The sequence below is a fragment of the Solenopsis invicta genome, chromosome 2 (assembly GCF_016802725.1).
Source record: "Solenopsis invicta isolate M01_SB chromosome 2, UNIL_Sinv_3.0, whole genome shotgun sequence".
In the NCBI taxonomy this organism is placed as follows: Eukaryota; Metazoa; Arthropoda; class Insecta; order Hymenoptera; family Formicidae; genus Solenopsis; species Solenopsis invicta.
The window spans coordinates 12,276,151-12,302,014 of NC_052665.1; the positions used below are offsets into that span (position 1 = coordinate 12,276,151).

The 25,864-nt window shown below is 37.5% G+C and overlaps 1 protein-coding gene across 3 annotated transcripts in view; it reads left to right on the forward strand.

The window, feature by feature from the left end:
• LOC105196821 (zinc finger protein castor homolog 1) overlaps window positions 1–20,647 on the forward strand; it is a 93,303-nt gene extending 72,656 nt beyond the window's left edge. The window contains exons 7-11 of one of the 3 annotated variants that reach the window (XM_026135454.2): window positions 11,373–11,951; window positions 12,181–13,821; window positions 14,170–14,268; window positions 14,395–15,310; window positions 15,374–20,647. In XM_026135454.2, coding sequence (XP_025991239.1) covers window positions 11,373–11,951; window positions 12,181–13,821; window positions 14,170–14,268; window positions 14,395–15,310; window positions 15,374–15,878 — 3,740 coding nt within the window. In that variant the 3' untranslated portion in view covers window positions 15,879–20,647. The remainder of the gene's footprint in view (window positions 1–11,372; window positions 11,952–12,180; window positions 13,822–14,169; window positions 14,269–14,394; window positions 15,311–15,373) is intronic. The other 2 variants (XM_039457860.1, XM_026135455.2) reach the window with 2 other exon arrangements.
• The last annotated feature ends 5,217 nt before the right edge of the window (window positions 20,648–25,864 follow it).

A 25,864-nucleotide genomic window follows, 5' to 3' on the forward strand; every position in this document is an offset into this window, starting at 1 on the left:
CGAACAGAATTAACAGTGTAGAATTTTGAAATAGATCTTATAAAGCAACCGGTAATGCATTTCGATGTTGTTTGACATTCCTCACACAAGACGAAATGGAAGAAAGCAAGAGAGGAATTTCATGATTCTCCAGTCTCAGGCGTCGATGAAAAATAGTGGCACGCTTAAATAGTAGCGCTCGTTACGCGCTCGTCAGACTGCCTTGTTAAGCTAACAGTCGTATAACCGCACCCGGAGAATATTCAAAGTTATTGGATACGCGATCTCGTAAATCACGTGGTGCTACGCGGTACTTTGTAAAACTTCGGAATGCATCGTGCCCGCGCGCGGATAAGAGAAAAATCGGCGCGGGCGCGCTCGCGCATCAAGGATGTACCTTCCCGGTACACGCGCGTGAGTCTGTACGACGCGCCATGGAGCAGGCTCGTTGCGCCAGTTTGTCGTAAATTTCCGTTAACGAGCCGGCCGCACCGAGTCGTCGTAGCTCGGGCGCGCTTTTCTCAGGCAACATGGGCGGGGAGGGAGAAACAAAAAGCCACCCTGCGAGAAATATGAAGCTGAGAAAGCCATTGCGCGCCCATAATTTTCCTCGCGGAAATGAAATTGTTTATTGGCGTGCCGTTATTAACGCGGACAGATAACCGACCACCGTTGCCATCGTCGATCGACGCTGTTGGCATCGCACGTAATACGACTCTTGTTTATCGCGCGCACGCAGCTACTTCAAATTTGAAACAGATGAAGACGGATGAAGTCACGGCCCGCAGTCGTTTTACTAACTAACTGCCGGCTGGACCAGAGAAGTCGTACGGGTGAAAGGAGGACTTAATTCTCTAGAAAGCTAACACGAAACGATTAACGCTAATCTGGTCTTACGCAGCGCGGTACTAGAAGATTACATGACCGGCAGACGGAGAGCACAATATTACGTCGATCATTAGCAGTTGATGTGAACCTTATTAATCGGACAGCCATAAATAAAATATCAATGTGCGCAAACGGCAAGATGGCCGTTTGCGATCGCAGTTGAGATTCGCTGATAAACGCTACTATAACATTTTCAGCGTTAATACCGATAACTTTCGAGAATAATTTATTTCTATTATGTGTCATAATTCAATCAGCGTTTGACATTTGTACTATTGTCGATAGCAGCGACAAATCGCTTCTCTTTGACCTCATTCGATCATCGGTAGGGGTAATCGGTTTTCAATGTTTCATCACGACTTTTATCATCGAATGGATTTCCCCAATGTTGAGTCTCTTTATTTCTTCATTGTCACCCCGTGCCAGGAAATTTACTGAATGAAGATCTATTGCGCGAGTGGGGGAGACTCTTTTTCTCTCTCTCTCTCTATCTCTCTCGATCACGGGAATCGAATTTCTTGTTTTGACAGCGGATCGCCGATCCGTGGCGAGCTGCGTTTTGTCGAGCTCGCCGAAAAGTTTTCTGAAAGTCGAACAAAGAGCGGCGAGAAAGAGGATCGCGAGGAACAAGCCGGCACGGCGGTTTCCCCTTCCGGCTATTTGAATTTGTAGAAAGGGTTCGCTTCTGTTTATTTTTTGGGGGCCAATGGAGGGAGAAATCGTGTGCGTGCGAGGGGGTAGATTGCGCGCGCTTATATTGCGCGGGCCTAATGTTACACACGGCACTTCCCCTCGTGAAAACTTTGCACGTCGTCCTTACGTATATAGGTAAGCTCACGAGGGAGTTCGACTAGCGTAAAACCGGGGGCTAGATGTGAAAACTGAAGAAAGGGCACTAATGCCGAAAACAATTTCAATCGCATCTTTTTCTCTGAAAACATTGTATTATCATTGCCGTCTATTTGTCTTAACACTTAATCACCAACATGTTTACACACGTGCGATTGTATTAAAACATTTTTTTTTTTTTGCATACGTATATAACGGCAATCGTAAAATGTTGCCAGAAAGAAATATCTATTTAGCAGAAAAAACAATTTTGCAACTGTTGTATAATTCTTTAATTTCAGACGTTGAAAAAATTTGGTGATTGATGTATGCCAAATGTATTTTTGTTTAATGTATTGAATGCAACGTTTAATAAATTATCAAACATATAATAATAATAACCAACTTTGATAAAAATTTTGTTCTGATTATATTAACTGAATCATTTAGTAATAGTTCTTTTAATTACTAATTTGTATTAATCGAACATTTCGTTGAAGTTATATAATCAAAGCTTTAATAACTGTCATCTCTAGACTTGATTATAATTACCATATTTTTATTCAATTTCTAATTGGTTTTTATATTGAAATCCGGCACTAAAGACTAGACAACAGTTGTAAAACTGCTTTTTCTGCTGAATGTAGCCATGTGACCGCATGAGAACGTTCTGACGTATATAACGGAAATCGTGAAGTGGCAGAATTCTTTGACAAAGAACAAACATAAAATACTTCCAGCAAAAAATAGCTACATTCAGCAGAAAAAATTATTTGCAGCTGTTGTGAAATTTTTCAATTTTAGACACTAAAGAAATCTGGTAATAGCTACCAAATATGATAAGAATTACTGTTTCGGTCTTATTAATCGAATGGTTCTGTAATAAACTACTAATTTTGATTATATTAACTCAACATTTTTTTATTCGAATTATTTCATCAAAGCTTTAGTAATTATCATCCAAGCTTGATTATTATTACCAAACTTTTTTTTTAGTTTAGAATTAGTTTATTTAGATCCAGACAGGAACTAAAGACAAAACAATAAATATGAAACTGCTTTCTCTGCTAAATATAATCCTCTTCTGCAGCACATTTAAAGAAAGTGGGTATACGCAGCAGAAATTCTTTTAAGACGATTTAAAAAATTTGGATTACTTTGCGGCATTATTTTGTATCGAAAAGGAGCAAGTATTTCTTTGTGCTTTCGGTTTAAAAATTGTATCCGAATATTTGGCACAGCAACGCGTCCCCTAGTTAAATTTAACACGCCCGTCATATAAGTAAGGGCGCAGAGGGTTTGCAGCGTTCTAAAAAGGAAGGGGTTGCACGAGGGGATCGAGGGGAAGAGGAAAGGAGAGTAAGAGGGTGTATTAAGTAGTACGCGTGTAATACTGCCCCGAAAAAAATCTATACGCGACAGCGTCCAGCGGGACGAGGGCGAGCCAGATTAAAGAAAGAGAGACTTGGTAAAGCCTCCCTTCTCCCGTTCATTTACTGTGAGTAAAGCGATACCCGGTAAAGCGATACCCGGTGCCACGATATTAACAAACGTACCCTCGTAAAGCGAAAACGAAGGAAAACGAAATTGAAGTGGCGTGTTTGTCAATTCCTTTTTAAATTAAGATATTTTTACGATATAAAACTTTTAAGCGGCTTCTAGAGCATAATATTGTTAACTATCTGGAGACTATTTTAAATTTATTTTGTTTTATCTGGAGGAATATTGTACAATCTTAAAATTGAGCGTCTAGAAGCCGTTGAATAAACAACATTTTTTTATCATCTACTCGATTTTCTTAAAATAATGCTATCGTCACGAAAGGAATGATCGTGACGCCAATCGTAAAATTGTCGCTTGTATGCTGCAAATCCCAAGGCGGTATCATCACGTTGACGCTCGCATCTGCAAGCATCTGTTTAACGCTCGGTTCTCCGACAGGAAAGTCACGACACATGTACCCGTTTCTTAAAGCCGTTACGTTGAGATCGTCGAGTTGCATAAGCTAACTGCACTGACGTTGATTGGATGAAAGAAGGTGCATTAGGCATGTGCGCAGCGAAGTGGAAACAATAGGGGTACAGTGAAAGATCGAATCTTCCTGAATTATTAAAAATCTGTTATCAAATCTCTAAAAGCCTACGCATAGCTATATTAAGCGATTTGAAAGCGTTTGTTTGACAATTCTTGTGTTCATGGAATTTAATAGAAAATTAGACGATTTTTTTTTTACGAGAAAATTATATAATACATGGTGTCTATAAAGTCTGTCTCCACTCCCTACATTTTGGAAATAGCTCAAAATTATGAAAAACTGCAAAGTTTGTGTTATTCAATCGTTTGGAGAGAGTAGTCTTTTAAGAGAGTTGGAAGGTAGAGTAGCCCTTCACGAAATAACATTTATTTCGCGGTTTTTCGTAATTTTAAATTGTTTTCGAAATATAGAGGATGGAGACAGACTTTATAGACACTCTGAATGTGTGAAATGGTCCAATATTAAAATCTATTGCGTTTGATGGTATGAAGATTATTTTGTGCGAATATAGACTAGGAATGTTACTAACTCTGACTTTGAAAATTTGAAGTTTTAAATTTAACTACACAGCTTAGAAGCTTTAAAAGTTCGAGAAATATATTCTTGTAAATAGCGAATTCATCTAAGGAATACTAAAATTATTATAAATAAGAATTAATTAATGTTCGAAAAATGTAAAATTTCTATTTTTAAATTACAATATAGAAGTATTATAACATGAAATATTTTATGTATTTAATATATTAGAGTTTTAAATAAACTGTGAAGCGATTTTTATTGAATAAACATGAAGTGAATAAATATAAATTTTTGAATAATTAATTAATCGGATACATGCAAATGCAAATAAGGAAAGATAATAGTCAATGCGAATACGATTCAATTAAAAGAATTAAAACATGGAAAAAGGTATTCTTGAATGAATGAAGCATAATAAATTAATATGAACGTTTTGATTTAATTTGCGAGTTTTCTTTATAAAACAATAATGTTGAGAATGCAAAATTAAGACAGAATCGACAAAAGAGATTAAAATTATGTATATATTTTTTTAACTTAACATAATTACGATATTTGAAGTTATTATTATATAAAATTAATAATTGTATAACTTTGATTCTTCGAAGCTTTGAAGTTCAAATATTGAAGCCTTTGAAGCAAATTGTCAGCCCTAATATGGACTAAGTCGAAACAGAGCGATGTAGAGCCGGTGACGAGCCTATTTTTTTCTTCCCCTCCTCCGATCGTCACCTCATGCTATACCTCCCGCGGTAAAGAGGGCGGACTAATTATAATGAACCCGTTCGCCACGAATGGGAGAACGGCCATAACGACGTTTATTCTTGTCCCGAATGATTCTACGCGGCTCACGACGTACGGTCGCGTCGGACAATAAGAAAAGGATGTATCTTCAGAAGAAACGCAGCAACGTCACGCCAACAGAGAAGGTGTTAAACGGGTGACGGCAATCTCTTTGTCGCGCCATTTATTCCAGAAATGTATTTTGAATCAAGTTTTATTACGTTAGAAACGAATAGGTCGCTTAGAGCTATGCGATGATTTTTAGTCAATTGAAAATGTCTAGCACGTTCAATAGAATCCAAATAGTAGAGATTTTATAAGTATTATCGTTATGTTTTATCACTAGAAGATTTACAGATAAACGGTGCCTGCGTGGTGTTTGCTCGATAAAAAAAAATGACAAGAAAGATCTATTTAACAAAATTATAGTGCGTATTCATCCGCACCATGCAATCCGTGTAATAACGTGCATTCCGGAATCCGATGATTATTGCTCCGAGAAACGCAGCAGAAGAAGAAAAAGAAGAAAAGAAATATGTAATCGAAACACGATAGATGGATTCACTCAGAAAAGAAATTGTACAAATAACAAGAAATTTGAGTAGTGTCTCAATTATGTGTTATAAAGTTTCGTAATAAGAACAATAAATAAGTTATATTAACTAAGAAAATGTATTGATCATCCGTTGAATAATTGCTGAAAAATAGTCACACAAATGTAATAGATGACGAAAAAATTGAGTGAGATTCGAGCTCAAGATCCTTTGTTTCTACTCCTAGAACTTAGGATATTAACTGCTACACCGCTTTCATAATTATTCTGGTCGTACATGAATACTTAATAAGCCTTATCGTCTTACGTGCCTACACAAAATTATCTCAATGAAAAATATATTATTGATGCAAAAAGTTGTGTCAACTGGAAAAATGTACAACTTACTTGTATGAAGTTCATATAACTGTGTAATGTAATTGAGTCGCTTTTTTGCTATTAATTAATTAAAGTGCGCATAAATTATTGCGGTGACTGTATTTTTATTATTATTTTTTTTTTTTAGTAGCATACTAGTTTTTATTATACTTCGTGGAACTAGTAGCGGATACTTAAATATCAGAAATGTCAACTTATAGTTGCTTGAATTATCATTACTATTCCATTTTCTCTCAGCTTCGGGAAGCGAAAGATAAGAAGCTGGCTATGCAGAAAAGAGGAAGGTGCCAAACGGACGGTAGTGGAAACAGTGGCTGAGGGGGAGGAGGGGGAATAGGAACTATAACGTAATTTTAACAGAAATAACGTCGCATTTGAGCCGAGAGACAATAAGTTCGCGACACTTTCGCGGATCTTAGAATAGTTTAGTGTCGGTCGCGCTCTCTCTTTCTCTCCCTTTCAGCGCACTTTCTCCGTTTCTTCTCTTTGCCTCTCGGTCCCCCTTATCATCTACTCTTTTCCCCATATACTCTCCCTCCATACGAGTCCCCCGCTGATGCTGGCGCCGACATTACTTCGTCTGAGCTTATGTTCGAACGCTAGAGAACCATCAGTCATAGGCAGTCATCGGTTGACTTTTATTAATACAAACGATTGCTATTGACACATTCAGTTATTATCCAGATATGTTCTGATTAAAGATACAATGTATTATGAATTTTCAATGCAAAATGTCTATTGGCTGTAATTTCGCCAAATGTATATTTCATTATGTTGCTCAGAATGGATATCTCGTTGCAGGCATCGCACAGTGAAACAAAATAAAGATAAGGAAATTAGCCTTTGTTCGCTCGCCATACGGCAGAAGTGCTGCGAATCGATATGAAGTACTCCAACGTTGATTCTGGGTTATTAAATCGCATCTGGTCGGCGCGGCGGTACCATTCGCGAAGCCATTTTTCCGGAAACAATGTCGCGACAAGGACCATCGAGGGAGAAGGGTTGCGCAGACCTAACCCGGGGATAGAGGAAAAGGGCACGTTCGTACCTCATGCTCGTTCACATATTTCTTTTTTTTTCACCGGTATTTAGAACCTCTCGAGAAGAAAAAGCGTTCAATGGGGGTCGCCATGGCTAAGACGACGAATCGCCGAGCGCAGCGGGCACTCCACGCATTATCCAAACACGCGTACTTTCGTAGGTTGCGTTATAACCCCTCCGTGCGCGCGTATGTAGAGACGTGCGTGTGAGCACACGTGTAAGTGCACAGAGGGAGCGAGCGAGCGAGAGGGAATGATACACGTGGAGTGCGCGATGGAGGTAGCGACGACCGTTTTCGGCGTTCACGTGTATCGTTGGTACCTCGTATAAAGGGTTATTCGCTCGGCCCACGGATTAAATGATAAAAAAGGAAAGCGACCCTGAAATACGGGGTCTTTTCAGGTTCGGGCCTTTTTGAAAATTTTAGACTTCCCCCCTTGCCGCGCCTCTCGGACGACCGTCCCGCTTCCACCTCTCTTCGGTTCGTGATCGGCGCTCCCGACTCCCCGCTCTCTGAGCAGCTTTAAGAACTACGTATAAAAGGGTTCGAGCTCAAAGCCGCTGGATGCGAGGAGGAAGGGAGCCCCTCTACGTGTTGTCCTGGAGGTTTCACATATTTTTTAAGATTTGCTCTTTAAGCCCCGTCACGTCGCGCGTATTCTCCATTCGGTGCCATTGGCTAACTACGTGGCTCCGCGTGGGTGGTATCCCCCTTTGCGTGGAAGGAGAGCATCATCAGATTGTCTCGCACTCTTTTTTTTGCAATGGAATAATAGTCGTAATAAACTTTTATAAAATCCAATTTTCTAATTTTTTTAGAATCTGAATCTCAAACCGTGGCTCAGAGCACATTTGTTTCTCGCCATTCGAATTTTTTTACAATCAAAAAATGAATTAAATTTATTTTATTTAATTAAGTAAATTACAATTGAAATCAAATAATATAATGGCATGGTTTATTCTTCTCGGTAAAATGTCAAATGTTTTAATCGTTTGGACGACAACGTCATTCATTCTGCACCAAGATTGCAAATCGATCAGTTTTTTTCGCTTCACGAGGCGTTTCAAGGCTGCAGTGTGTTTCACTTACGTACCATCACGATTTTGGCACGTTTCCCGGTTTGCATAATTAGGCGTTGAAATGTTTGACATTCTTGGATACGGAGGAGGAACTGGTCGAAGCCGTGTGCACGTCATGTTCTCCCGGGACGCGAACTCCGGCTGTTTAATATTTATCTTCGATTAATACGATGCCTTGTAGGCCTTGGCCCGAGAAGGAGCACTTCTCGATTACGTACTTGAAGCTTCGACCCGGCAAACAACGTAGCGGCGGCAGCCGGCGCGGATTATAAATTTGTGCAAACAATAGTTTTCCGCGGCGTGAAAGCCAAAGGTGCCTTTAATGAGCGGCTGCGCGAGATACGCGACATCGAGATACGTTGAGTAGAGCTGCGTTGCGTAATTACCCAGCCAAAGGATAAGTTAATCGCCGTAACCGAATGTTACGCAACGACGAGTAACTGGAAGCATATCCGGTGACACCGGCGCTTATTATTAAATCGGTCGGTGTTACTCGACTTCGTTCTCCGAGCTATCCGATCCACGTGAGTGCCGCTATGCCGGCGCAGCGGAACTTTCGGATTCGCGTAGAAATAATGTGAGGTAAAAGACTCGCTGCCCCTATCTATATAGATCTACGTTTCTTCGTCATAACCGCGGGAGAATAATGCGAGCCGAATTCTCCCTCGCGCCACACTTTTTTCCCCCTCTCGTAACACTCGTCTCTTTTTTTTTGCTGCCTCTCCCTCTTTCTCTTTCTTTCGCTTTCTTTCTCTCTCTCTCTTTCTTTTCTTCGAAGACTAAAACCCTTTCTCTTTTTGTACCGAGATGCGTATACGGTCTTGCAGAAACGCACGGGCGGCCAATGTACGCTCGTTCCCTCCGTTTCTGACGGCACATATACCACGAGGAGCGAGGAGTCCCCGCGAGCCACGAGAAATATTCGACAATTTTTAAACTCGTTCCTGAACACGCGGGCATTCAAACGCGCGCGCAGTCTTGCAGTCAGCAAGTAGGAATTTCTGAGAATCGACCTCGTCCTGGTAGGGTGCACCGAATGCTGGATGACGCGCGTGATAGATGTTGTGGGATTAGAACACTCGAGCCTGGAGGACGCTCGGTTTCGGGCAGCGCGACCCATGATTTGTAGCTCGTTCTATGATCGGATCCTCCAATGCCCGATAAATCAACGAAAAGCAGTCTTCTTTGTTTTTAATTCGCTGATATGGTCTTACTGTTGTATGTGATTATCTTTTCAAGTCATATCTGACCCGCTACCCAATTTTATAGATTCAAGTTTCTTCGGTGTACATAGTCTTCCTAATTTTTTTAGAAAAATGAAATCAAGGAATAAATTGAACAATTCTTTTTTTGTAAGATAACGAAAAAACTGACTGTAATAAAAAGGTATGATTATTTTTTATTTTTTGGAAAAAATAGAGTGGAGGAAAAATCAGATTTTTCCCTTTTTCTCCAAAAATACAATTGTAATAATGACAGCAGTCTTTCTTTTATGGATGAGTTACTCATTCGTTAGAGCACTTAAATGTGAAAAAAAATTTTAAAAACGTTGACGTAAGGGACAATAAAGATGATATTATCTTAAAAGGAAAAAAACGAAAAAATACGACAAGGAAAAAACTAAGAAAAAAAATCGTTTTTTCTGATAATTTTTCCTGGCTACGAGCATTATTGTACGCAAGGTACCTCCAGGCGGAAAAGCACAAGTGAACGTTCTTGTGGAAGAGGTTTGCTGTCCACGGTATTCGATATGCCCGAATAATAAAATTTAAATACATCCTGGCAAGAAATGTAAATGCGACCGCTTTGAGAGTGCTTTAACTGTAGAATTATTCGTTTAGGCAAAAAAAAAAAATAGGGGGAAGAGAACGGTGTGGTGTGTGCGCGCAGTTTATTTCCATCTCTCGTGTGCGCATTACCTCGGGAGATAATTATCGCGAGCGAGGATTGGTCAACCGAATTGCGTCTCGCGCTCAATATTTTCTTGCGTGCCGCGGCCGTTTCGAGTCTTTTAGGAGAGCTATGAACGCGCACGCCGAAGTAAATGCTCACGCGCCTCCGCCTCGCCCGCGGCCACGCCGTGCTTTTTGCATATGCGTATTGCGATCGGCCCGATAGTTTTTTTTTTTACTCCGGCCATTCTTTCCTCTCCCGCGCCCTCCTTTTTTTCGCTCTCTCCTTTATTTCGCGGCGTATACCCATGCTCGCCCATCGGACAACCAGTTTTCGGTCGCGCGGGAGAATGCCCTAGGTCGACGAACGGTGCGCTCATAACTCGCGGTATGTGTATCAGAAGTCATTCTGGTATAGCGCGTCTCCTCTGGCGATGCGAACGTGAACCGTATTATCCAGAATGATGGTATCGCTCAGAACACACGGTCGGTAAAATGAGATGGTTGCCTGTGGAGGAACGTATATCCGCGAGCCAGCTGGTATCGACCGAATACTCATCTGGCTCGCACGGAAAGTCATGACGAGAGAAACATAGCGCAGATTTCTAGGGCAGTTTGTGATCCACCGAGATTCGTCGAGTTTTAAATTCGAAATTTGCTGTTACTTTTAAATTTATAAAACTAGTTTTTTCTTGTGTAGCTCGTATTAACAACATAATAACATACTAAAGTAATAGGCCAATGAACAAAAGATTGAGTATTAGTTTTCTTAAATAGTTGTATAACATGTTATATAATAAAATGTGTAATATTTGTCAAATGTTATATGATATCTTTTTATCTTGTTTTTCATAAAATACTTTTTTGTTTATTACTCGTTATGTGTATTATGCGTTTTATCATGTCGACTTCAACTTATAATTTTGCATGATACACTTATTTATAGATACAACGTAAATTTTGTAAAAACAGCTGAAAAGGACTAAATGAAGTTCTGGGATCATATACAATGTATTCCAGAAGTTCTAGAACGACTTAACATCTCGAAAATAAAGCATTATCAAAAAAATCTTTTGAGTTACTTGACCGAGATTTTTTGGCAAATTCTGTATATTTTGTTTTATATATTATTTATCCTGGTAAAAAATTTTTTGTATACCATATATGGACATATATGAATTTTATATTTAATTATATATAATTAAATACAAAATATATAATTATATACAAAAAATTTTTTTTACTGGGATATGTATTATATACAGCAAAAAGGAAACAAACTCTCAACATCCTTGTTCAATGACCTATCTTTTTATACATAGTATATAATATTTTATTTTTATATTTTACAAATAGTCGATTCAACTTAATAAATAAGATTCTCCTTTTGTTTCAGCGTTACTCAGGCAGAGTATGTCTCCAGTAGCGGATTCTTTGATGAGTGGTTCTAAGACGTCGGTGTCCCAACCGATCATCGATTATTCTCGCTACGTGAGGAGATATACATCCAGTCAAGAATGCGGCAGTACGTATTGCAAGGAACTGGGCTGCAGGGAGCACTTTCATTGTTTAGACTGTAGCGGAAGGGTGTTCGTGAAGAAGGAGGAAATGATCAGGCACTTCAAGTGGCATAAGAAAAGGGACGAGTCCTTGCAGCACGGTTTTATGAGGTACTCACCGACAGACGATTGTTCGGAAAAGCACCCTGGCCGTACCTGCCCGCATAACAGAAAGCAGACCCACTATCATTGCATTCACGAAAATTGCGACAAGGTGTACATATCGACATCGGACGTGCAGATGCACGCGAATTATCATCGCAAGGACTCGGCCATAATACAAGAGGGCTTCCAGCGATTTCGAGCCACCGAGAGTTGCGCGACTGATCATTGTCCGTTCGTTGGGCAACGGACCACGCACTTTCACTGTCGTCGACCGGGATGTCGGTTTACATTCAAAAATAAGGCCGATATGGGTAAGAAACGAATGCTTGCGTGATTAATGCTCGCTTGCGCTCCAAATAGAAACTATCGTCAATCAAAACCTTTCACTGAGAACTTAACATGTCAAACGTTTCTGATTAATTCTTAAGCTGAGAAATGAATACGTTGATAAATTTTTTATTTAACATATCTTATTATATTGTCGTTGTTTCAAATCTCCGAGATATTTTCTACAAATAACTTTTTATTTTATTTTTTTAGACAAGCACAAGTCTTATCACATCAAGGATGAACAACTATCGCGCGACGGTTTCAAAAAATTTATGAAATCGGAAGCCTGTCCCTTCGATCAGTGCCGATTCTCCCGGGTTTGCAATCACATTCATTGTATACGACCGCACTGCAGTTACGTCTTGCACTCTTCCGGTCAGCTCTTTTCGCACAAGCGGAAACACGAGCGTCACGAATCAGAACTGGCTTATCGGAAGTACAAACAGATCACCGCCGTAGGTGGTGTTCGTCCACCCGGATCATGGGCGCCGGATGAATTGAGCGCTCAAAGCTTATCTTTAAGTCTGAACGGTGAGAGCTCGAACGAAGGGAGAGGTTCTCCGTCGTATTATTCCTTGGAGGATTCTTTCCAAAGCGCGAGCGACCTCGCTATGGATCTCACCGCCCCAACGACGACCATTACAGCTAGCGGAAGTTCTGTTAATCTCAATCAGCAGCAACATCAACAATCTCAACAGCTCACCGCCGCCGAATTGGCCTATTTGGTACCGGCTACCTCGGATTGCGCTTGTAACGCAGGCAAAGAGCACCATCATTGCGGATTAGACCGCTGCGGAGCGACCTTGAAAGATCCCCGGGAAGTCAGAGAACATCTAAAGGAGCATGAGACGCAGGAACGCATAACGGATGCTTTCTTTGAAGAGGGCGGCTGCGACGACAGTTGTCCGTACGCAGACAAAGAAAAGCATTATCATTGTAATTGGGAAAACTGCCGAGAAGTAATACTTTCTACCGACAAGCCGTTTCGCAGATTGCAGCATTACAAGATCCATGAGTACAGCCGGCAATTAAACCTCTCCTGTTCCTCGCACGCTCTATCTTCTGACGTTACATTGACTCACCTGACAGACATCGATGCGATGTTCAGGCGGAAGCGTGGTAGACCGCCTAAAAATCGCGTAATAGAAATCTGGTCGGGCGGTGATCCTGCGACACATACCCACGATTCGCCGCAAGCGATCTTCACGAGTTTTAAGCTTCCCAAACCGCAAACTCCTAATTTAACATCTAATATGCTAATGGATGATCGAGAAGGTAGCATATCACCCTCGAACAGTTTAGGCGAGCCGGAAGGATTCGCTACGTTTAACTCGGAAGGATGTCCGGACTCGGCTTGCGTGCTTAGATCGACCAGGCACCATCATTGTTCACAATTACGGTGTCATTTCTCCACCGATCGGCCAGACCAATTGCTCATGCATAGTAAAGATTTTCACGACAACGTTGACATACCGCCGGGCTTCGCCTTCTATGACAAGATGGTCGACTGTCGACTGCCTGGCTGTCACAGCAATCGTGTTAATCGTCATTTCCATTGTACTAGACCGAATTGTGGATATTCATTTGTTAGATACTCGACAATGGCATTGCACGAGAAGCAACACTCTTCCGGTCACGTCGAATCCTGCAATCAAGAATCGAGTAATCAAGAATGTCAAACACAACTTCAGTCGTTGATCCAAGAGACGAAACCTAGAATCCAAGTAAAAAATCCCGCCGAGCTGATTGAGAAGCCCGACGAGAGTATGCTGGCAGCTGATCAGGAGAGCAGGTCAATAATCGAGGATAAGGAATCCGAGCTTGCGAGTCCCGACAACGGCAAGACCACCGGTAAGTATGAGAGAAGGATGCACAAATCAGTGCGCTTTAATATCAATATTTGGGTAAATTCTGTTTGCCAATTTTTTTTTTTTTTTTTCGAAGAACACATTAAATATTTTCTTCCACTCCAAAACGTATGCATGCTCTTTTCGCACGTAGTCGCACACCAGTTTATAAGTCACACTTTGCGTTTGTCGTTGAAGTAGAACACTCTTTGATGTTTTCCGTTGTTTGTTATGTATCAGGAGATTGTTTTATTATTTTATTTTCTTGATGTATATACTATATACACACGGTGGCTGTATTTATAACGGGCGGTATATTTGAAGTGTTGGTTGTTTGGTTGATTGTTGCTAGTGGTGAGGGCGGCTGGCACCTATTATCCGGTCAGTGGACCGCCGAGCGAACCCGCACTTCCGGGCGTCGTGCTATCCATGCGAACTTCCGTGCACCAAGGTTCGTCTGTCTCTCTTCGTTCATGTTTTGTGCTTTTGAGAGTGTTCTTATAGTAAATTAGCTTTTCTATATCTCTCGCGCTTGTGGACATATGATCCGAGCTCAAAGAAAACTTTGACATTGCAGAATCCCCAGTCATGCCATCTATGAGCTCCACCTCGTCGCACACTCTATACGGACCAGAACAAAGCTGCAGCAGACCGTTCTGCAAATTGAAACGCAAGAATCATTATCATTGCAACGCGTGTAATCAGGCTTTCTCCGAGTTAGATCGCTTGGTGGCACATATAGCGAAGCATTCGACTGGTGCCATTCTCAGCCAGCAGCAGCACGACATAGTCAGCCCATCGCCTAATCAGCTACAGCACGATTACATCGCGCAACTATCGCAGAAGCATGACTTTATATCGCCGAATGCTCAGATAGCTCAGAACATTCAGAACTTTCAGAGCCAAATGCAGCGACAGATGCAGCAGACCCTCAACCAACATTCTCAATCGAAAGATATCAAATTGGAGAAACCGAGATGCAGTATCGATATCGGTGTGCAAAATGTCCCAAACGTTAAGCGAGAACCATCTGAAATTATATGTAGGGACGAAGGCAACAATACCATAATAGATAGTCACGAAAACGGTCAATTGCCGCAACCGCCAATTCAGCCTAGTAATATGCAACAACCTTCGATACCAACAAGTTTCGAGCTTGATCTCAGTCATGGTTTTCACTTCCCAAGTCCTGCTGTGATGGCCGCAATGAATCAACAGATCGCTCTGATGAATCAGGCTCTACCACCGTTTCTTCAGCACGGCGCAATGTACGCCGGTGGACCTGGGCTAATGTTCGCGCCCGGTATATCACCGACCAATTTTCTTCCACCCGCGAGAGATGAGAACCCCCTAGCCTCGCTGGCAGCTAATCTTAATCTGAACAAAAGATCTCTCTCACCACCAGATGCTAATTCACCGGAAGCCAAGAAGCAAAGACTTCATCATTCAATGCGTATGCTGAAGGACGAGCCTGTACCAGAGGGATATGTTAGGTTGGTATGACTTTTTTGCGAATGCTTAGCTGAAAATTCAATTTTATTTTATCGCTGTTACAGATTCAGATTTAACGAAGACTGCAGGTACCCTCATTGCGGCTACAGAGAACATCAGACTCACTTCCACTGCATGCGCCAAGATTGTGGCTATTCGTTCTGCGACAAAACTCGTTTTGTGCAGCACACTGCAAGGCACGAACGGTTGGATACCTTGATGGGTGGTGATTTCCAGCAGTATCGAGCCAACGTGCCGTGTGGCAGAGCTCAATGCGCATACACGTCGTCCCTTGGATCAATGCAGAACAAGGCGTCACATTTTCACTGTTTGAAGTGCGATTTCGTCTGCACAGATACGAACAAGGTGGTCGCTCATCGGCGACAACACGCCAAACTGGACAGTATCGCGGCGGCGGGTTTCCAGAAATTTACGCCCAGTCAGCCGTGCGGAGCTGTGCAGTGTCAACACTCTGGCAAGCAAACGCACTATCATTGTCTGCAGTGCCAATATGCAGTGTTGGGCCTGGCGCAAATGTCGGCGCACAAGTACCGACACATGGACTCCTAACGATCTCCCGTAGAAGTTTTGCATGTGGCAGGACGCCCGAATAATAAAACATTACCTTGGTCCCTGTAGACATTCCCTAAAGAATGGCATAGCCATCTTGTCCTGACTAGGTGGAAAATCGAGCGAAACTGGTAGAGGACTAGTCAACGACTTTGTCGCAATTCGATCGATACCCACCGTCGATAATTGTCCCGCGTAAAAAAAAAATCTAAACGTCCATCCGTGAAATTCCGGAAGACGCCTATTAAAAGACAAATTCCTAGTCCCTATAGACATTCCCCGAAAGAACACTCGAGTGTCTCGATCGTTCACGATCGAGCAGCGTTCCTGGTAATATGGATGATCAGTGGCAACAGGTAGGGGGCTAGTCAATAACGTTTATCTTCGAAATGAATACTATTAGGTCGAGATCTTCGAATAGATACGTTCGGTATCTGTGGCTACGTCGAGAAAACGTTGAGGCAATTTGGTCTCTTCGTATATAGAGTCTAAGTCAATTTACTGAAAAGTGAATTGACAATGAAAAATCGAAGAAACACAATCGTATCGTCGAGCAATCTTTGCGGACTCTAAAAACGCTTCCAAGAGTGAACAAGACGGAACTTTGATAAATGCAAGCGAGAATTGCGAGGTTTATCGTATAGTTGAATCTCAAAATATAATTCTTCCGGACCATGACTCTTGGGAACCGGGAACAAGAACGAGGAACGTGAGAGAATTTGGCGTAGCACTAAGACAATAATACGAAGACAAGTCTATAATATAGCTTTAGTATGAAAAAAAGACAAACTGTAATATTTAATAGGAGAGAAAAGGAACCTTATACATTTTTCTCTTTGTTAGTGTCATCCTGTGTACCCTCCACGTAAAGTCCTTCCGATGATGTAGATTATAGAGTAGTTTAATGCAATGTTCATAAAGAATGAAGATAAACAGTAATACGAAGTAGCAAATCGGTGAATTTGATTGATATTCTCTATACATTGCGAGATAGTAGGGATTAATGCGATGGTCATATCTTTCGCTTTGGCACTGAAGAAACGAAAGATATCATTTTATCATTCATCGTCTAGACTGCAAATTTTAAAAATACTTGTTGCGTTATATCGACGTTATTAACGTTCCTATTACGCAATTGATAACGAGAAAATTTAATAATAGCTACTATATTGAGTACTTTTTATCTGTCTGATCATCTTTTATATTTACTGTAAAAATTACTATAACGGTTGCTTCGTATTTGATTTGATTAGTAACTGTAATTATTTAATTGATTTGTATAATTGAGAGTTGATTGTGCAATGATAATAATGATTCATTAGAGGTTCAATGCATAAAATGAAGAAAAAGATAACGTATATTTCGTACTTTACGTGAATCACGTTCTGGAGGGTACGCGATGAATATTACAAACAGTATTGATAAATTGAAAGTTAATTAGAAAGACTGCGAGCTAAGACACACGATAAAATGGAAGATAAAATGGAGAAGAGAGCGATGGTCGTTGAACGATCAAGTTAGAAAACGTGAAAATTAAAAGTTTGAAGAAACAGAAATTATATATGTATGAAAAAAAAGAGAGGAAAGAAAAGAGATATATTCAAAGTATGTTCTAAAAAAAAGAAAAAAAATAAAAACGGTCGCTGATCGATGTAATGCAAAACTGTTTAATATATGTGTGTACAGTGTATATGTATTGTGATTAGTAGGAATTGTTCAAGGCAGGAATTTCTCGCTTCTTCTATTCCTAAAGCAAGCTCAACGATGATATACGATTCCATTTTCATTCAGCAAGTTTATTTTCCTGCGCATAATTCACCATACACTTCTTATCGTATTGAGAGCACCTCCTCGCTCCTTCTCGTTTTCCGATGCAGCCGAGAAGAATAAATTCTTGTACTAATCAGATCTGTCCGTTATCTTTGAGACGAGATACGGTCTGTTTGCACAAAGAGCGATATAACACCGGATGAATGATAAGAAGTGTATCCGGAGAATTTTAATGCGTATGTGTATTCTCGCGTAGACATCAAAAGAGACACACGCATATCTTCTCGGCGGATAATTTAACGTAATTACGCAGAAAATGTTATGCGACTGCTCGGCGAGAGGTGCCTTTAGGATCTTTTCCGAACTTTTGTAGGACCGTGCCTTAGCAATTTAACGTACAACGGATACGCAGGAAGCTATTTGTTTAGTAAAACAGCAGAACCGAATCGATGATTAGATCACACTGTTAGACCTACATCTTATTTGTAGCTATGATCGAATTTCGGAGCAGTATATCGTAGTTACAATGGATGTTTACGTATACATCTATGTCTAATCTATAAATGGATCAACCGAAGATTCTGAATTCTAATTTTAGAAGAAAGAGTTAATTTTAAAGATAACAATTTCTAATAACAATCTTATTGATTTCGGTGATTTCTGATATTGCGTGGTTCCTAGTATCGCGTGATTTCTGATATAAATAAAATCTTTTTTCTGAATCTTATTTCAATTGTCTGGCCGAAAAACGATCATAGATTTAATAGCAAACGAAAGACGTTAGTGCCTTAAAAATACAGCAACTAAATAAAACGTCGCGGAGTATAGTCGCCAATATTTATTATAAATGGCCATTTTCTAAAATTTTTACATTTTTAATGAAATATTTGTAATTTGTTTGAAAGAAAAAAAAATTAATCTTTACAATTTATCATCGCCGAGAACTTCTCTGATTTTTTATATGTAAAATTTGATTTTAAAGAGTGATACATGAACATTTTATTAAAGATTTCTTAGAATTGTATTCAACATTTTACTTGAAAGTTTATTAATAAGAAATCTGCTTCCTTATTCTCTAAAAAAATGCAAAATTTCACTATGTTGCATCAGCAGTAAAAGAACTTTCAAACGTTATCTCTTAAATATATCGTGAAGAAATTTATAATATTTGTAATGTTACCAGAACCAGAATGTGTCTGCTCCCAATTAAGATATCGTCATGACTGTTTTGTTATCGTATTAAGTGATTAGTCAACCGCTCTAATTTATGTCGTAGACATTGGTCGACCATGAATTTAAAAAGATATCGTCTCCAACAAACATTGTTACTATCAAAGTTCATACTCGACAAAAACATAAATAATTTTTTATAAAGAACAAAACTTAAAAATGTCACATATCAAAAATGCTGTAACAAAAAGTTGTACTTTATTGACGAAAACATGTTGAGCTTTTGCAGAGAAATATCAGTTACGTAGCGGCAATAACTGTGAGGCAAATGATTATAAGATGCTATATATAAAAATTAACATCTCGATAAATAATGACAAAATTATTTATTTCAATTAGAAATTTCATCCGTACAAGCCGTAGTTATGAAAAGATACATTGATGAAAGCGACAATATGAACAGCAAAAGGAATGAAAAATTAAAATTTTATATTTAAAACGTCATATTTAATTCTTACGATTTTCTACTTTATAGTATTAAAGTACCCATTAATAGGCAGGTGAAACGGATCAATTGCGATAATTATAAAAGGGCCGATTATATTTTGATCGGTTGAACTGATCCCTCGAAAGTGAACCGAGGATCTCAGTGTTCTAATAATAGTTTTCCTGAAATATTACAATAGTAGCATTCCATAGCAAGTCGATAGTCATCGATCCTGTCCACGTCGACGGTGCGTCGTCCTTACGCGGCAAATATTTAAAAATCGCGAAGAAAGTTCATCGGTCTCGCGGTATCGTGTGTCGTATCGACGATGTAACGCGATATTGAGCGGATACCAAATCCCAGAAGCAAAAGAAGAAAAGGTATCGTTCTCAAAACCGAAGATATGTTTCGCATCGGGAACGTGGAGAGGCTAGAGTCCAGCCATTAAACAAGTGCCATAAAACCACGCTGTAAAAGTCGAAGTACTGTTTTACTATGTTAAGTCGAGAGAGACACTTGCGCGGGACTAAGGAAGATACGGCATGTGGTCGATAGACAAATCTGTATAATATTTATTTAGTATTTAGAGTCGATAGGGATGCGTGAGAAAAAGGAAAGAGAGCGAACAGAAAAAAACAGTAGGAATAGTCGAATGAGAGTGAGCAATTCGCCTGCTTGGAATATAATTACGAGAGGTGAATTCTGATTGAATGTTGAGTGAGAAAGAAAGAAGATTACTAACAATGGCGTATGGTTGCCTTATAAATATGGGGAGAACCTTCATTATATATATAATATATATAATTTATGGAGATTATTATATATATTATTATATAATATGAGATATACATATATAATAACGTGGTCATTGTCCGGAAACGACAACGGAAGCAAGACGCGAATAAAGCGAAACAGTATACCAGTAGAGCGTACTATTATTCGAGAAAAGCTAGAGAGATTCTATCGTATGGTCGTTAGTGCTAAAATATCCGCTGTATGGATCTAAGAGAGAAGAAGCTATTATATAATTTTATCTATTATTATATTATTATTAATATTATTACTGTTTAATTTTGCCCGTCATGCTTGCCTTGTAACCTTCGAACCTACACGGCGAGCATGTGGGCATTATTCTATGTACTATTCTTAATTATTATTATTTTTATTATTTGAAGTTTTGCCTATCATATCCACCTTGTAGCTTTCGAATCTATAAGGCGGATGTGTAGGCTCTATTATTATTATTAATATTATTATTATATTAATGATTATGGAACCACATCATATGTAGCTGTGATTTTGCTTTCAAAAAGTAAAAATTAAAAATATTTATAGCAACTGAGACGACATCTCTTTATATTCCATTCAGTTATTACCTTTAATCTGCGCTTGTCATGATTTTTGTCGTATATTGCTTTGTTTCTTTTTCTGTAAAATAGGATAGGAGACATTAATTAGCATAATGAAATAATTTGTGTTATAAATTTGTTGGCCGTCTGCCAATTCGACCGTTCTTATTCAGCATTTTTGTGAGAATCCAATTTCGTCGCGATAATGCAACATTTGACGCGAACGTTGCATATTTAGACACAAAAAATCACCTAGTCTTCCAAGGAATATTCGGTATTAGTCACAATATAAGCGCTAATGCAACGTGTTGTGCAATTGTATAAAAATCATTTGGAGTACATTTGGAAAAGATAACACATAGCAACGAAAACATAGCGTACACAGTCCAAAGCGAACGATGTCAGTGCGTGTAGCTTTTGGACTTTGAAAGAGAGTTACTTCTTAATCTGTTTCTTAATGCTCTAGACCAAATAATCAGAATGTTTAATTAATACTGAGATAGCAAAAATTTGCAACAGCCGATGTAACAAGAATTTCAATGAATAAGATGTTGATTTATTCCGTATGCCGATTTGAGATTACAGACTTAACTTTTCAAAATATATCGATCTCTAAAAATTAAGACAAGAAATGAATATAAAAAAAGAAATAAATTTCGAATTTACATATACATTTCTTTTTTTACCTTATTTAGATATTCTCAAGAATTATAATATAATTAATAGTTTATAATAAAGTATGACTTAATTAATTTTTAATGAATTTATTTGATATTTTAATCACTTTTCATGAAGAAATATTACAATAATTCAAAGTAAAAAAATTTTAATAATTCAAATTTAATATTGATTTCATAATTTGTGTAACTTATAAGAGTCAGTCGAGGTTAATTTTAATAAAGACAACCAAGACTATTTTGCAATTTTCTAACTACGTCTGTGGAGGTACATTAATATTTTAAATACACTTTTGCTTCTATCTTGACTACTAGAGTTAATTAAAAATGCGATAGTGGAAATGATTGATGAAATGGAAAGAGATACAGCGAGAAAAAGAGGAGCAGGAGACAAAAGAATTAAACGAATTAAAAACAAACATTTGTTACAATTAATTACATAGAACTACAAATATATATTTTTTGTGACGGCAGTACGTAATTTCAAAGGTTTTGGCGTGCTAAAACCAAATTTGTAGCATATTTGTAAAATATTAGATGTTACAAGTATGCTATACAACACACTTTTTAAAACTCAGAGTCACGAACGGGAACCAGCAATAAATCAGCACAAGAGAAAATCTTTAAAAAGTGCATTTGAAAATAAAAAGCTCAATTTTATAACAAGAAAATAAAAAAAATGATGTTGAATTATTGATGTAAAATTTACAAAAATATTATGAATAAAAGTACAAAAAAGGCAAAAAAAGCAATAAGAACCAAGGAAATTAAAAAATAAAAAAGTTATGAATAAAATAATACGGGATTGCCACGTTCCTGTTCATGACTCTGAGTTCGGCTAAGGCCCGGTTTTTCATTATCTGGTTTACTTGTGGTTAAACTTAACTTGATGTTTTAACCAATGAGCTTCACCTATGGCATCATCATGAGTGAAGCTCATTGGATAAAACATCAGGTTAAATTTAACCATAAGTTAACCGGATAATGAAAAACCGGGCCTAAGTGTGATGAGCATACTTGTAATATATAATTTTTTTCACTGTGTTGACCCGTTTATAAAACATCATAGGTAAGTAGATTTTTTTCATGCTAAATTTGAATTTGTAGCCTATATTTCTCTATCACATCAGATTTACGAAATATTTTAACTTAAAAATTCCCGAAATAGGCTTTTTTAGAACTTTAAGATTAGAATAGTTCGGAAACTTGACGTGATGGATCAATTTGGACTACGGATTTGGTTCTTCCATGCCGAAAACCTTCGTTATTACATACTACCGTTTTAAGATCAAAATTTTTGTTGGCCTGTGTTATTTGTATATATTTGAGTTTTCAAAGATAGCGACCTTTTTATTTTAAGTACATCTCACGATCACAATTTTGAATCGTGCATTAATTTAATTTATTGTAAGCGTGTATTATAATGAGATTTTAAATTAAATATTATATCACGTTCAAAATAACGGCACAATTGATTTTAGTTGCGCAAACGTCAAACGGGACGACTCGGAAAAAATGAATTTGTGATCAGGCTGTACCGCAATTTGTTATTTGTTAGTTATAAGCCGAAGGATCAATAAATATTATATTGCAACAAGATTTCGAACAAAACAACGATTTCAGATACACTATGACTTGAATGTTTTCTAGTTGACTATTTAAAAAAAATTGAAATTTTTATCTGTTTGTAATAATATTAAACTAAAAGATATTTGTACAAATAATCTGTATTATACTCTAATACATGCTTTTTTTAATCAAACAAAGCTATATAAAATTTGAATCGAGTCTTTATCACTAATACACAAAGAAACTAGTAATGTATTGTTTTAAACTATATCGTTGCAAAATTAAAAAAATTAAAAAAATAATAGTCTTCAAGAAAGATGACGGTAAGTGTCTAAATAAAACTAAAATTTTAAATGAAGAAAGTATATTGCCGATTTAGCTGCATGAAAAGCTTCACTAAACATGCGTTTTAGAGAATTTCCGAGACATGTGATCATTTCATGATGAAGATGAACGGTCAATGTGTCTAGACGGGTGCACGTGATACAAGCGTGACTCGGCTTAATCAGTAATTCGGCTGTTTCACAACTCTCGTCGTAGAAAAGAAAAGGGAATGACCTGTGAATTTCAGATTATTTTGATTTTGAATTTAATATTTTGAAACTTATTCATATTTATGATAAATGGAATAAAACCTACGCCTACAAATATTTTACATATACTATTTGTCGACAATTATAAGCTACATGAATAATTCACAATGACTTCTAATGCAAAATAGATTAAATGACCAATAGATTATCTGTATTTTCTTGATAAAAATTTGGATTGCATTTTTACGAAAACTTAATAAACACGAGATGATAATTTACAAATTTAGCAATTAAATTACGATATGTTTATTACGAAAGAACTGTTGTTTTATCAGTTCTTTTTATCAAATGTGTGGTCGACCTCGCTTAGGATTGCATCATTCCCAGTTTTCTCAAAACCAATAAAAATGTTGGCTATATTTGCTCTTACATGTCGAGCACGACCAGATAACGAATCGCGATTAATTTGACATTCGATCTCTATACATACGTTACATACACAGATTCTGCGATTGCAGAAGAAGGGTATCAACACGATATGAAAAAAAGATTTGCTGATGTTTTCTGCATTGTGTTTGTACTGTTATCGACATTGCGAAGCAGATAGAAGTGATGAAAAAGAGGAAAATTACAAGCATAGAAATAGAGCAGCGTAAAGTGGGAGAAAGTTCACTATAAACAGAAATCAGCTGGATATCGGTGAAGAGCGAAGTTCATGGGAAAATATTTATAACGAAAGACTTTTTCTTAAAATAATAGAATTGTAAAAAATTTATAGAAATTAGATGATTTAGCACTCACTAGTATAGCGTTGTCTATTTTCTTTATAAAAATAAAAGAAAAAGAGAGAGAAAATTATCAAAAAAAATAAAATTTATCACAAAGATCTTAATTTTTAAAGATTCTTTGATTTGAGCAGACTTGGTTATTTGCATTTAACGTTTTTAAGACAAGAAGCACATGTGTTTTTGATATCTGATAATAAGTTGCTGTCAGCAAGGTATGTACATTTTTAAAACCAAAATATTTGATGCGTCAGAGAGTTAACAATTGCGACGCATTGCAATTATAACAACAGATACGAAAAACATTTTGAAAGTATTTTTTCTGTGTATGTATGGTGGCAAGATGCATAATTTAAACCTATAAAACACGGATAAATCAATCTGTAAATAGATGCAAATAAATATTTATTAATTCTGCTGCTTGTTTCCATCTATTTCACCTTAAATGGATTTTATTTTTTTGTGAATATTTTATTTAAAATCTTCTTTCTTTGGTATTTTTTTATGACTTTTGTCTTCTGTTAATATAAGATTGCTTTTCTGTGAAATTTTTTTTTTATTTTTTAAAGTAATATATTTTTTTGATTATACTAATCACAAAACAATATGACAGTATGAACAAATAAAAATTAGTACACGAAAAAACATTTATGTTTATTAAATAAATATATTTATATAATTTTTTTTGATAAAAATATTTTGTAAGTTTATAAATGAATTATTTTTGCTTGCTAATATTTTTTCTCTACTTAAATATTGGATGAGAGCAAAAGTTTATACCGGATTTCAGTAAATATTATTACAGAAGTCTGGTAACGCCATTAATTGTTATGTGTACGTATTACATCTATGTATAAAAAAGTGGCATTCAACGATTATTTGAGCGAAAAATTTATGTTGATTAAATTTATGTAGTGGAAAAAACTTTTAAAAATGAAAAAAGTTGCATTTACTTAATGTTATGTTTTATCAGTTTGAGAAGGATGTAATAATAATTGGAACTGCCGTAGAAAAACAGATGTTTATCAGTATCGTGCGCCAGTAATTTTGAACTGTTAAAAAAGTAATTAGCAAAATTTAGACACAGTGATTTCCACCCAGCTACGCTCTGATTGACTTTTTGACATAGATAATGACATTGTGCGCAATTTAATGCAAAATAAACAATAAGTTAATTTAAACTAACAAAAATATCAAACATAAGCCTATGAGTCGCAACGATTCTTAAGTCCGAAATCATAGTCGCTTTTCAAATTTCAAGATTAGTCTGTTTTTGTTTCGCGTACGTTTACCATATGCCAGGCAAAGATAGATTGATCTTGAGATTTAAAAAAGTTTATGAACCGGACCTTAGTGCTAAATAATAATTTTTAATAATTTCCAGCTTATTCGAATTATGCATGGCATATTCGTTGAAATACAGTTATTGGAATTCTCCACATCCAAAATTCCATATTATAGTTGCCAGACCTGTTATTAAATTTAGGTGGTGACAACCTAACCTAACCATTCAATGCAAAAAGATCGATCAAAACGTGGCTGGTTGTCAAAGTTAAAACCATCATGTCTAAATTTAACAAACCATTTCTGAATAGTGCGAATTGCTGATATACAATCTTTACAGATTTATTAATTGTTTTTTTTAC